This window comes from Onychomys torridus, chromosome 7 (genome assembly GCF_903995425.1).
Source record: "Onychomys torridus chromosome 7, mOncTor1.1, whole genome shotgun sequence".
Classification (NCBI taxonomy): domain Eukaryota; kingdom Metazoa; phylum Chordata; class Mammalia; order Rodentia; family Cricetidae; genus Onychomys; species Onychomys torridus.
The window spans coordinates 14,767,436-14,781,845 of record NC_050449.1 but is presented as its reverse complement, the minus strand read 5'-3'; the positions used below and the strand labels follow the sequence as shown (position 1 = coordinate 14,781,845).

At 37.7% G+C, this 14,410-nt stretch overlaps 1 protein-coding gene across 1 annotated transcript; it reads left to right on the top strand.

Moving 5' to 3' along the window:
• The first annotated feature begins 2,379 nt into the window (after positions 1 to 2,379).
• Positions 2,380 to 3,336, top strand: LOC118587522 (olfactory receptor 7G2-like). The gene has a single exon (XM_036193550.1). It carries the CDS (start codon positions 2,398 to 2,400, stop codon positions 3,334 to 3,336), a length of 939 nt encoding a protein of 312 aa, XP_036049443.1. The 5' UTR covers positions 2,380 to 2,397.
• Positions 3,337 to 14,410: the final 11,074 nt, after the last annotated feature.

The window sequence follows — 14,410 nt, the reverse complement described above, 5'->3', positions numbered from 1 at the left end:
GGATACATATTACCATTCTAAAACCAAGGTAAGGAAGCACATGGGGGGAATAGTGGACTAAAGCAAGACTGCAAAGCAGCTGGGCAAACTCCAAACTCTGCATCTTTTTGTCTGATGTGGAAATGCTCTTCTGATGTCCAACTCTATTCAGCTTTGTTAACTGCAAGACACTTATTCTCTTAGGCTGGTTTGATACTTCTTAGCAGTTCTCCTTGACAGATATCCGATGACTCTGGCATCTCTAACACCTGGCATTCTTCAAGGAGATTCATGCTTCCACATTACAGATTCACACAATTGCTTCTTTCTCTACTAGGCCTCCATTCAGGGACATTCCTGACATATGCCTGGTCTCAGTAGCTTTATTCCATAACTCCTTTCGTCTCTCCTTAACTCTCAGAAGAGAACCATGTGGCTGAAGCTGCCAAGTTCTGGTGCTTATTAATGCTGGAACAGGGCCTGCTCACCTCCAGCTTTCTATCCTTCACTATTTAAGCTTGGATGTCCTGAAACTTGTTCTGTAGACCAGGCTGGCCTTAAATTCAGAGATCTGCTAGTCTCTGCCTTCCCAGTGCTGGGATTAAAGGTGTACCCCCTCAATACCAAGCTCTAAGCTTTTCTTTAATTCCTTTTATCAATTGGAAACTTCTGTGGGCTCTTGCCCTGCAGCCACCACCCCCTTTATTTCATTTCTTAATATGCTTATCTCCATTAACACAGAACTTAGTTCTATTCCACTTCCTGGCACTCTTTTTCTCCTCAAAATTTTCATTTTGTAATTCAAATTCACCTGGCTTAGCTTTCTTCTGCTCATTTTAAGTCTTCATTAGAGTTAAGACTAATATCCATATGACAGAATCCATACTAGGCTGTTTTGAGATTTCTTTTGCCAATGGAATTAATCTAAACTCTTCACTTTAGCATCAGGTAGAGTCTTCAGACAGTAGCAAAAAGCAGCTACTTTCTTCACCAAAATATGGGAGCCCACAACTGACTCAGTTTTCCAGTTTGAATCTGAAGTTTATTCTGAGTCAATAGAGTCCAAGCTTGCTTGCTCCAGGGCTTTGAGAAAGTCCTGATTAGCCCACAGGAAGGAACACACTATCTAGCTAGACAGAGGCTGCTGATGCCAGCAAGAGGTACATCAAGATAGAAAATGAAACTGCCTGCTCCTTGACCCAAGGCAGGATAGGTGGTGGTTTAATGTCTGTATTTTGCATTTTTCTACCTCTGTCCTTCAAAACTGTATATAAGCTGGCTGTGTATATATACTAGTCAAATTATTTAATATTAAAAATAAAGCATTAATATATTTTGAACATCTACCTATTTATTATCTATCTACCTACTTATATATCAGGTTAAAAGAAAATATATAAATTGATGATATATATATGTATGCTCAATGTATGTTTAAGTGATTTAGCTTAGAACTGGAGATAACCTGAAGAAAACACAGGAAGAATAAGGTTTCTGTTTTTGATCATAGTTTCAGAGAGTTTATTCCATGCCTGCTTAGCCTCAAGTAGTTAGGGTGGTTATTCTGGATGCAGGACTCTGTGGCAGAGGAGAAAGTTTCACAACTGTTTTGTATGCCACATCTGTAAAATAACAGTGATGCAATGAATAGAATGAGATGTCACATAACTGGTCTCCAGAGTCAGAGAACAAGAGACTTGGAATGCTACAGTAGGCATCTTTGGGATTAAAGTAACAGTGAAGTAAATAATTGGACTAATGAGTAACTTTTCTAATTATCCCCATGAGATATGAGGTTGTGTATGTAACTCAGTGTGAGGTATAAGTTTAAATCATAGTACCTACACACTCACAATCAGAAATATGTAAACCTTATAATGAATCAGTTCCTGAAGACAGATATTCAATTTCCAATATCCAGGTGAGCTTCTAAAATTAAGGTAAATATCTTATGAAAATTTCATTCTGAAGTAACATGAGTAAGAGAGCAAATGAGAAAGAGTGAAATATGGATAGTGATCCTCTTGATTTTCTCTTCTCAGTCAAATAATCACATGAAATTAGTACAATACTATCCAGTGATTTACTTACAGGTTTCATATTCCAGACAACCATAGGTCAGATTTTTCTCCATTCAGGAATATGTCCTGTCTTAATAAATATTTCTCTGAAAATATTACACTATTTTCTTGATTTTTCACACTGTGGAGAGAAATCTTTGGAGTACTTTAAGCATTAAGAACAACTATTTTATATAAGGTTGGTAAAAAATAGAATATAGTTTTTTATCAGTAGAATATTACTATAGCCAGTGCTATTCTAAGGGTATTTTAACAGGCACTTAAGTAAATCTGACACAGGTGCTCATGAATTCAATTATCTTTTTACTTTATCCTTTTTAAAGTTCCCACCAAAAATATGGAACTGAAAAACCAAACAGCACTATCAGAATTTCATCTGCTTGGACTAACAGACAATCACAAACTTCTTCCCCTCATCTTCACCATGTTCCTCTCCGTGTATCTGATCACAATTCTTGGAAACATGCTTATCATCATGGCCATCAGCTCTGGGTCCCAACTGCACACACCCATGTACCTCTTCCTCTCTATTCTGTCCATTAATGACATTTGTTACAGTACAGTCACAATCCCCAAAATGCTGGTGAACATACAAGCACAGGATGACAGAATAAGTTACACAGAATGTCTCTCTCAAATTTGCTTTGTTTCAATTTTTGGTGGCATGGAAAATTTTCTTCTGGCAGTGATGGCCTATGACCGCTATGTGGCCATTTGCAAACCCCTGCAGTACACAGTCATCATGAACCCTTTTTACTGTGTCCTGATGGTTCTATTCTCCCTTTTCCTTAGTGTTATGGATGCTCTACTCCATAGTCTGATGGTCTTGAGGCTTTCCTTCTGCACAGACCTAGAAATCCCCCACTTTTTCTGTGAGCTTGCTCAGATTATCAAACTTGCCTGTTCTGATACATTCCTTAATAATTTCTTGATATTTGTTGCAGCTTTTGTCTTTGGAGGTGGTCCTGTCTGTGGAATAGGTTTCTCATACATTTATATTGTATCTTCAGTTTTGAGAATGCCATCTTCTGGAGGAAGGCACAGAGCCTTTTCTACTTGTACATCACATCTGTCTGTTGTTTCCTTATTCTATGGGACAGGTTTTGGGGTGTACATCAGCTCTGCAGTAACAGAATCTCTCCAAAACACAGCAATTGCTTCCATGATGTATAGTGTAGTTCCTCCATTGCTGAACCCCTTTATCTATAGCTTACGAAATAGGGAAATGAAGGAAGCCTTGAGGAAACTTGTTGGTAGATTCATCTATCTTGTGTGATGTATCCTATGCTATCCATATGGCACTTTAGAGGAATTCAAATTAAGTAGAAATCTAGTGAGTGAAAATTCCCCACGTTCCTATAGTCACTAAAATGATTTCAATGTGTGATGACTTAGTGTACTTCAAAGCATGTTGAGGTTTTTCCATGTTATATGGCCTGAATAAAGTTCCATCTGTTTATTACTTTAGTTCTTAGAGCAAAAGCTTTATCCAAAATACACAGAAAGGCAACCTAAAATTACAGATGTCATTGTTTTATATTTTTTCTATTGGTTTCTCAAAAGCAGTTACAGTTGATAAACTGTACTATTATGAACACAACTGAAACATCATGCATCTATTTGCTAGTATTATTGGTGACTAGAGAATTGCAACTTATTTCTTAGATTTTGAACAATTTGGTAAATGTGTACTAAGAATCTACCTGTCATAGTAAGATATCTATTATAATGTGTCATCATCAATAAAATTCAATACATTAAGAATTCAATTAGTTTAGATACATAAGACTTTAAAATTAACATGAAATGGGTTTCAGTCCCAAATTATCAATTGTTCCATTTGTGAATTAAAATAGAGCATCAGTTTTTTTCATATATAGCCAGTTATAAGTAATTATCACTTGATTCTACAATAAATCTCCCCTCTCAAGAACGTTTTCTACATAACTGCCATGAGTTCAGGGAAAATATAGATGTCAAATTATATATGATGCCAAAGACACACCATTTCTGCTCTTTCCTCTGCTACATGAATGAACTGTTGAATAATTGCCATACTATGTCTCTGTACTGGAATGAGTGGTGGTGTGCAGTCCAGTTTTTTGTTGTTCAGATGTGATTGCAGAGGGTACCAGTGCTCCAGTATGTGTCACTGCATTCATGCACATACAAGGAACACTAAATAGACAAAAGCCTTTTAAGAAACAAAGAAAATATGCCCTAGGGATGGAAAAGTTGTGGAGTGATATGGAGGATATTGGAAGGGAAGTAATTAATATGGATTTGATCAAAGCATATTATAAGACTTTATAAAATCCTCAATTAAAAATGAAGTAATTCATTATAATCTGATCATAAAAAATATATTGGAAGCAGTTTTTATAATATGCAATGTACCAATAAATTTCTCTAAGCTTCTAGAAGTAGCTTTTTTAATGATTATTTATTTATAATTTTTTATTATATTTTTACTGAATATATATATCTTATATATTGATAATAATGGTGGGTGTCTTTCATTCCTGATTAAATTGCATTTTTATTGGTTATTTGTGAATTTCATAAAGTGTACCCCAACCATACTTACTTTTTATTTCATACTGCTGAAAGTTTTTGTGTATGATGCTGGCCAGTGGAACACATTAATGGTCTTATCGAGAGCAACATCTTGTATGAGCAATACCAACATGCTAGGTAAGATATACATACTGATACAATAATATCAAGAGAGCTAAAGGATAATGTTACTTCTTAGATGAATTTAAGGCTTTTTTCCACAAGAAAAACTCATGTCTGAAACTGTAATCTTGGTCCAAATCTCATGGATGGGGTCATCGTAGAATCTATTCTAAAACCTGGTGTTGTTATTTTTGTTTGTTTGGTTGGTTGAATGGTTGGTTGGTTAGTTGATTGGTTGTTTGGTTTTTTGGTTGGTTTTTTGAGACAGGGTTTCTCTGTGTAGTTTTGGCGCCTATCCTGGATCTTGCTCTGTAGACCAGGCTGGCCTCAAACTCATAGAGATCTGCCTGGCTCTGCCTCCTGAGTGCTGGGATTAAAGATGTGCACCACTGCTGACCAGCTGGTGCTGATTTTTTTTAATGTCTATGCAGTCACCTTATACATATTTGTGCTTCTATCTTTAGACCTGGGGTTCTCTCACCCATGGTCAGAGAAATTTCTTTTTGATGCAGGCAGTATTCAATGGAGAAATTCATAACTGGCCAAAGTGCTGAGAATAAGAAATTGAGTTCTCATTCCTAAAAGAGACATCTATATTAACCCCACCAAATTCAAGGTTCAGTGAACATGGCAGAAGATAAGGATGAAAGAACACCTAAGAGCTGAATGGTTATGAGCAGTTTTGTGAAATGCTGTCTTCTGTAAATGACAGGGCTGTTGAACTCATGAACTCCCAATGACTATGGCTACCTGCACAAGAACTATACAAGATCAAGGCTGGCAAAACTCCTCCACAAATCAAGAACACAATCTCAAGGTCCAACTCCTTACTTACAAAGTGTTGGCAGAGGGTAGTTGTTGGAAGAAGAATAATCATTTATTTGGGAGAGCGCGGCAAGTGGTCAGTGTCCCATGCTCCCATAGATTTCCCTACATCCATTCATGTAAGGGTGGCACTAACTAGATTCAGTATATTATCCCAAAAAAATGTACATTAAATTTGAAAGGATTTTGTGGGGGAGATGCAAAGAGAGTTGAAGAGAGAAATAGAGACAGATATTATTGTACTTCATTGCAATCATTTATACAAGTTCTGAAAATAAAAAATTTAAACATTTAAAGAGAAATAAAGTGACTTCTCAAATACTTTAATAATTTATCTAGTTTTATCAATAGCTGTACATAACAATAAGATCATAACTATCTTTTGTCAAGATCCTGCTAAACTATGTATAGAGACTCTCTTTTTAATATTCTTCCACTGTATCAGCTCTTGATAATTTACATATGTTTTTCTCTAAATATCATTTAGAGATAGCTAATATCACTTGTAGATGAATAGTGTCACTTTTAGATATTATTTAGATATCTCTAAATGATATTTCCCCATATTGTTCCAGTCTTCATGTTTACACTCTTTCTACCTTTTGCATGATATTACTATTGGGAAATTACTACAAAATGAACAAAAAGTCTAAATAGTAGCTTTTCTTTTCGTTCTTCCTTATCTAAATCCCATGTAATTTTCTTTCATTTACTTCTTATTGGGGGGAAGAAAAATGTAATATATATCACATTATAAAAACAATAACTTGTGGAGAAGTATTTGGGTGAAAATTATATCTAATATGAGCACTGAGTTTCGATATTAGAAATAGCTCTTCAGTCTCTGAGTACAGTTGCAATTTTGAATCTATTGTTTCTGTGAAATATTTATATTTTCAAGGAATTGTCAACACTGACAATAATGCAAAAACCTGGTAGCTTTATTATGGTGATAATTCTAGTAACAGAAGTGATAATCATATTGATCTATAGATGCCTAAATGTGCAGACATGGAGGTCATAAAAAATTAACTTATACATTCACATGTACCTTCCAGAATATTGACTACAAATCCTTCAATCTAAGGGCACATACCAGAGTCACACTTCTTAAGACATTTGTGTGAGCATTATTCATCACAACACTTTTACACTTACATGACACTAAGAGCAAATTTTTTACATAACACTTAGAGTTAATAAATTTATAGTTTATAACTATTATAAAATAACAAAATCAGCTAATATGAATAATGATGTAAGAACTCTGGTCTGCTATATATTAGAAATGTATAAGCAGCAGTGCTTGTGGTGGCAGGAATTTATCACAATTATTACATTTCTTAATATATGTTAATATCTACCTTTACCTGAAAAATATAAGGGATTATGGTAGTTTAGATGAGAATTTATCCTTATATGGTCATATACTTGAATATTTATTTTTCCCAGTGGGTAGAACTGTTTGTTAAAGATTAGGAGATGTGGCCACATAAGGAGGAAGTGTGTCAGTGGGGGTAGGATTTGAGGTTTTACAACTTCCCACCATCCTCATTGACTTTTCCTCTCTCTGCATTCTGGTTGCATCTCAAGATGTGATCCCTCAGCAACTACTCTATCACCTTTTTAGTCTGTCTAATGCCTAGTTCTCCAACACCATGGTCATGGATTTGAATCTTTAAGCCCTATATTAAATTCTTTCTTTTACAGCTTCCTTTGGTCTGATGTTGAAAAATCCTCCTGTACATTCTAAAGATTTATTGCTCAAATTGGTTTAATAAAACTCTGATTGGCCAGTATTCAGGCAGGAAGTATAGAGAGGGAGACCAAATTAGGATGGGAAGAAGAGCAGAGTCATGCATTGCCAGTCAGATGCAGAGGGAGCAAGAGATGAACGTGCCATGCTAATAAAGGTACTGCCACATGGCAGAGTGTAAATAAGGAATATAGGTTAAGAGCTAAGTAGTATTAAGTCTGAGCTATTGGTTGAGCATCTATAATTAAGATAAGCCTCTGTGTGGTAACTTGGGGAGCAGCTGCCAGGAATTTGGGGAGCAGCTGCCAGGAATTTGGGAAGAGGCAGTCAAGACAAGAAAGTTCCGATTGCATTGGCCATGATGTTTTATCACAGCAGAGGAAAAGTGACTAACACAGGAGGGAAAAACCACAATGCAGGAGAAAGAAATGTAGTATTTTATCTACGGATGGCTTTGCCTGGGTGACTCTCACTACAGAGAGGAAATTGCCTCAGGATTGGAGTTTCCACCCCTATCTTTCAGTTAGGTGCAAATAAACAAAAGTCTCTCTTCAAAGGGTGCTCAAGATTGGTGAATATATTGGAAAAGTTAATTAATTATGACATATATTTGTCAGTATTTTGCAACAGTTTTCCCATAAATACATTTGCAAGCGATCAACAGCAACAGAGGATAGCTTTTAAATTCTGGCTCAGTATAGGCTGAGTAATCTTTATTTTTGTACACTTTTCAACATCATATGAATGTAAGATACTATCACTGTTCTATTAACAATAATCAGCGAGAGAGAGGAAGGATTGTATGCACAGGAGATATTGAGACCATGATTGGAAAAAGCACAGGGACAAATAGCCAAACTAGTGGAAACACATGAACTGTGAACCAATGACTGAGGAGCCCCCATGGAACTGGACCAGGCCCTCTGGATAAATGAGCACTTGATTAGCTTGAACTGTATGGGAGGCCCCCAGACAGTGAGACTGGTACCTGTCCTTAGTGCATAGGCTGGCTTTTTGGAGCCTGGGGCCTATGCTGGGACACTTTGCTCAGCCTGGAAGGAGGAGACTGGACCTGCCTCAGCTGAGTCTAACAGGCTGGGCTGACTCCCCAGGGGAGACCTTGCCTTGGAGGAGGTAGGAATGGAGGGGTGGATTTGGGGGGTGGGAGGGCCAGGATTGGGGGGATGGAAGAAGGAAAGATGGGGGAATCTGTGGCTGATATGTGAAATTAAGTTAATTATAAAATAGAAATATTTTTAAATACATTCTTTAATATTATTTACATTTATTATTTGAAATTTTTCTACATGTCTACAATGTACATTCATCATATTGATCCTGCAAGGCCACCACCCATAGCCCCTGGAAATCTTCCTCCTTAACACATCTTTAATAAGTAAGAAAAGGCCTCCATGTGTGACTTATTTGGGAGCTGGGTGGCAGGCTCCCCAAAAGGAGCAAAAACCACTAACAACAATTTCGCATACCAACTTGGGGCTCCAGAATCCATCTAGAGTTTAAGAAAACTGAACAACAAAAAAAGGACACGGCTCCTTTAAGAGGCATTGCTGTTCAGCCATCAGGGCAGTGGCTCAATAAATCTGCCTGTGGCAACACAGGTACTGGCTTCCTTAACTAAAAAGGTTGAGTGCAGTTATTAGTCTCTTACCTCCAACTGCAATGTGGGTTTAAGGCTTGGCTTTCATGACCCAAGAAGTGGGCAGAGCCAGCCGAGAGTACCCCACAGAGAATCCAGGTGTACCTGAACAGTTTAAAGTTCTTTTTTGTTGTTGTTGTTTTGTTTTGTTTTCAAATTTTGATATTTATTCATCATAGAAAAATAACAAAGATTGGTCTTAAGTAATAGATGCAATGTATTTATAGTAACTCTACAGTTTGGATTGCTTAATTTAAACTTAAACTGGGTATTTCTCTTCAGAGTCTTCTGATACTTTTAAATATTTATCTATTTAGGTTTTTTTACTTTTATTTATTGTTTAATAATTTAATTTAATTTTACATATCAGCCATGGGTTCCCCTGTTCTCCCCCTCCAGCCCCCACCTTCCCCTCAGTCCACCCCCATTCCCATCTTCTCCAGGGCAAAGACTCCCCTGGGGATTCAGCTCAACCTGGTGGTCATGAGAATAGGAAGAAGCAAAGTGCTAGAGAGCTTCCCAGAAATCCACTGGCATTGGTTGAGAGAAAGCCTGAACTGACCTGGTCTGGTGATCAGATGGCCAAACACCCTCACTGATGTGCTAGAACTCTCATCCAATAACTGATGGAAGTGGGTGCAGAGATCCTCAGCCAGGCCCCAGATGGAGCTCCAGGTGTCCAGTTGTCAAGAAAGAGGAGGGATTGTAAGAGTGAGAATTGTTGAGACCAAGACTGGAAAAAGCACAGGGACAAATAGCCAAATGAATGGAAACATATGAACTATGAACCAAAAGCTGTGGGGCTGCCAACTGGATCAGTCCCTCTGGATAAGTGAGCCAATTGAATAGTTTGAACTGTTTGGGAGGAACCCAGGCAGTGGGACCTGGACCTGTCCTTAGTGCATGAGCTGGCTGTTTGGAACCTTGGGCTTACACAGGGACACTTTGCTCAGCCTGGGAGGAGGGGACTGGACCTGCCTAGACAGTTTAAAGTTCTTGTAGGAGGAAATGGGGGGTGGGTTGGAGAAGGGGAGGCTGGAGGAGCAGGAGAAGGGAAGAGAGAGATCTCTGATTGGTATGTAAAATGATTTTTTTTCTTAATTAAAAAAGGCCAAAAAAAAAAAAAAAGAAAAGAAAAGTTTGCCCATGCAGTCAAAAGATTAGAGATACACAGTAAAGGAGGTCTATATAGAAAATCCTCTAAGCTGGTTACAGTGTGTTTAACAATGTATGTAGGCTTAAGAAAAGAAAAAGGGTATAGTAATATTTAAAACAAAATACTTTATAAAATAAAAGAATCTTTAAAGACAGAAGTAAAATAACATTTTTAAAAGCCACATGAGATGAGAAATGCACAGGGTGTTTGGCATCTGTTTGTTATTATGTTTCTTTTCAATTTTTTGACTGTTGAGAAGCAAAAGACAGCTGCTAAGATGCATGGGATTGTGAACTGGACTGCTAAATTGAACCAATCTAGATATTTTAGAAATGCCCTAATTTTAAAAAAGAAGTCAAAAGTTATATTTGTCAAATGGCAATAATAAATGCTTTGGAGTTTCGCTTCCACAGGAGATGAGAGGCTGTGGATTCCTTCACGGTTAATATGGGTCAGGTTTGATCAGGCAAGACCTCCTGAGAGTTGGCAGGGGATATCTATCAGCAAAGGTTACTGCTGGTCTTCCCAGGACTTGGTCATTATCTCAATTTTTTTTTCCTCTGGGACTTAAACACACTTTGTCCACAGACAGTAGGAAGAAGTGTGGAGAATACTACACCCACATTCCCAAGAGGGTTGTGAGAAGCTTTTGGCTATTTGGTGGGTTATGGATGTTTGTATCATTTAGAGGAATACTGATGCAAATTTAAAATTGATTTGTTACACTGTATATAAGTTCCTACTCTTTTTTAAAGGAGTTCATTATCATTTGGGGGGATATAGAATGTTGACACAAATTTAAAGTTATTTTTGTTACACTGTATATATGTTTCTACTGTCATCTAAAGAGTTTGTATATTGATGCAAATTTAAGGTTGTTTTTGTTACCACATATTGTACATGTGTTTCTACACTTGTATATGATATTATATCTATGCAGTTCATTTAAACGTAAGGTAACCCAGCTCCCATTTAGCCCAGAGGGAGGCCTGCCCCTAGGACCCATTTCTGGGTCCCAGACTTTCCAGGGGAATCACGCCCAACTTGGTTCTAGTTGCCGGCCAGCTGGCAGGGCTCCTGCAGGAAGGTTCTACTTTTCCAAGAGCCCCCAGCAGACCCTGCAATCTACACGCCCCTGCCCCCACACCCATCTGCCTGAGATCCCCCCCCCACACAACTTCCTGAGGCTTGGAAATCAATCCCCAGCTCTCATCAGGCCCAGAGAGAGAGCTCTCATTGGTCCTAGAGAGAGAGAAAGAGAGAGAGAGAAAGAGAGAGAGAGAGAGAGAGAGAGAGAGAGATCTCATTGGACAAAGAGCTGTCATTGGACCAAGAGTAACCTCAAGAGTAACCTCAAGAGACAGGGAATCTGCCAGCCCTCATTAGATGAAGAGAGGCTTTTTGAGAAGTAGAATCTGTCAACTCTCATTGGACCAAGAGAGGCTTCCTGAAACACAGAATCTGTGAGCTCTGACTAGACCTAGAGCCCTGATAAGACCAAGAATGAATCCATGAGTCACAGAATCAACTAGGTTTGGTTGACACAAGAGCAGCTCCCTGAGACACAGAAGCTGCCTGCTCCAATTAGACCAAGAGCTAAGATTAGACCCAGAGAGGCCCTCAGACACAGACCCAACAAGCACAGAGTGAACCAGCAGCAACTCCCTCAGACACAGGCACTTCTTATACCTATTAGATGTAAAGATGGGGAGATATCAAGGCAGAAGTACATACAACAACCTAAAGAGCAATACAGCATCACCAGAACCTAGCCCTCCTCCAAGAGCAAGACCTGAACATCACAAAGTAGAAGAAAGCAACCTTAAGAACATCATGAAGATGCTAGAGGCCTTCCAAGAAAAAAATGAAAATTGAAATTGAGGAAAAGACAAACAAAAAAGTGGAATAAATAAATAAATAAATTGAGAAGAGGACAAACAAAAATGGGAAGAAATCTATAAAGTAATGGAGTAAAAGACAAATAATGAATTGGAAATAAATCCCTTAAAGAAATTCATGAAAATCAATTAAATAGGTGAGGAAGACAGTTCCTTAGGGCATGAGCTGGCTGTTTGGAACTTGGGGCGTATGCGGGGATACTTTGGTCAGCCTGGAAGGAGAGGACTGGAACCCCCTGGACTGAATCCACCAGGTTGAGCTGAATCCCCAGGGGAGTCTTGGCCCTGGAGGAGATGGGAATGGGGAGGAGGGGCTGGGGGGAAGTTAGGGGCAGGGGTAGGAGGGGGGAGGACAGGGGAACCCATGGCTGATATGTAAAATTAAATTAAATTTTAAAAAATGAAAAAAAAAGAATAGCATCATGAAGATGTTAGAGGCCTTTCAAGAAAAAAATCAAAAATAAAATTGGGGAAAAGATGAACAAAAAAGTGAAGGAAATCAATAAAGAAATTGAGAAAAAGGCACATAAAAATGGGAAGAAATCTATAAAGAAAGAGAGGAAAAGCCAAAAAAAATGGGAAGAAAGCAATAAATCCCTTAAAGAAAACTATGAAAAAGCAATGAAACAGGTGAGGGAAATAGTTCAAGACCTGAAAAGGGAAATAGAAAAAATGAAGAAGACACAAACAGAGGGAATGTTGGAAATAGAAAATCTGAGTAAGCAAACAGGGATCACAGATGCAAGAATAACCAACACAGTACAAGAGATGGAACAAAGAATCTCTGGTGTAGAGAATACAATAGAGGAAATAGATTCATCAGTCAAAGGAAATACTAAACCAAAAAAGTCATGACACCATGACAAAAAAGACCAAATCTAAGATTAAAAGGGATAGGGGAAGGACAAGAATACCAATTCAAAGGAACAAAATATATATTCAACAAAATCATAGAAGAAAACTTTCAAAACTTAAAGAAGGAAATACTTATGAAGATATATGAAGCCTATAGAATACCAAACAGACTAGACCCCCAAAAAATCTCCTCAGCACATAATAATTAAACAACAAAACATACAGAATAAAGAATGAATATTAAGAGCAGCAAAGGAAAAAGGCCAAGTGACTTATAAAGGCAAACCCATCATAATAACACCCCATTTCTCAATGGAGACTTTTAAAGCCAGGAAGGAACAGGATAAATGTAATGCAGACACTAAGAGACTATGGATTCCAGCCTAGACTAATATACCCAGCAAAACATTCAATCATCATAGATGGAATGAACAAGATATTCCAAGACAAAACCAGATTTAAACAATACCTACCCACAAATTCAGCTCTACAGAAAGCACTTAGAAGGAAAATTCCAACCTAAGTAAGTCAGATACACCCTTGAAAATATAGGCAATAGATAACCTCATAGCAGTAAACCCAAATAAGAGAAGTACACACACACAACCACCAGGATATAACAGGACTAACAATCATTGGTCATTAATATCCCTTAATCAATGGACATAATTCACCTATAAAATGACAAAGGCTAACAGAATGGATATGAAAGAAGGACCCAACTTTCTGCTGCATACAAGAAACACACCTCAATTTCAAAGATAGAAACTACATCAGAATCAAAGCTGGGAAAATGCTGTCCAATCAAATGGTCTTAAGAAGCAAGCTGGTGTAGCCATCCTAATATCCAGCAAAATAGACTTCAAACTAAAATCAATCAAAAGAGATCAAGAAGGGCGTTACATACTATTCACAGGAAAGATCCACCAAGATGAAGTTTCAATTCTGAACATTTAATGCCCCAAACACAAGGGCACCCACAGATATAAAAGAAAATTACTAGAGCTTAAATCACATATAAAACTCCACACATTAATAGTGGGAGACTTCAACACCCCACTCTCACCACAGGACAGATCTGCCAAATGGAAACTTAACAGAGAAATAAAGGACTTAATTGATGTTATGACTTAATGGCTTTATTCAATATCTACAGAACATTCCATCCTAACAAAAAAGAATATACCTTCTTTTCAGCACCCTGGAACCTTCTCTAAAATCAATCATACACTTGGCCACAAAGCAAATCTCAAACAGATACAAAACAATTGGAATAACCTCATGTACCACCATGGCTTAAAGTTAGACTTCAACAACAACAAAAATTACAGAAAGCCTACAATTTCATGGAAACTTAATGCTAACTGAATCACCAAGGGTCAAGGAAGAAATAAAGAAAGAAATTAAAGACATCCTAGACTTCAGTGAAAATGAATGTACTATATATACAAACTTTTAGGACATCATGAAAGCAGTGCTAAGAGGAAAATTCATAGCACTAAATGCCCACATAAAGAAGTTGGA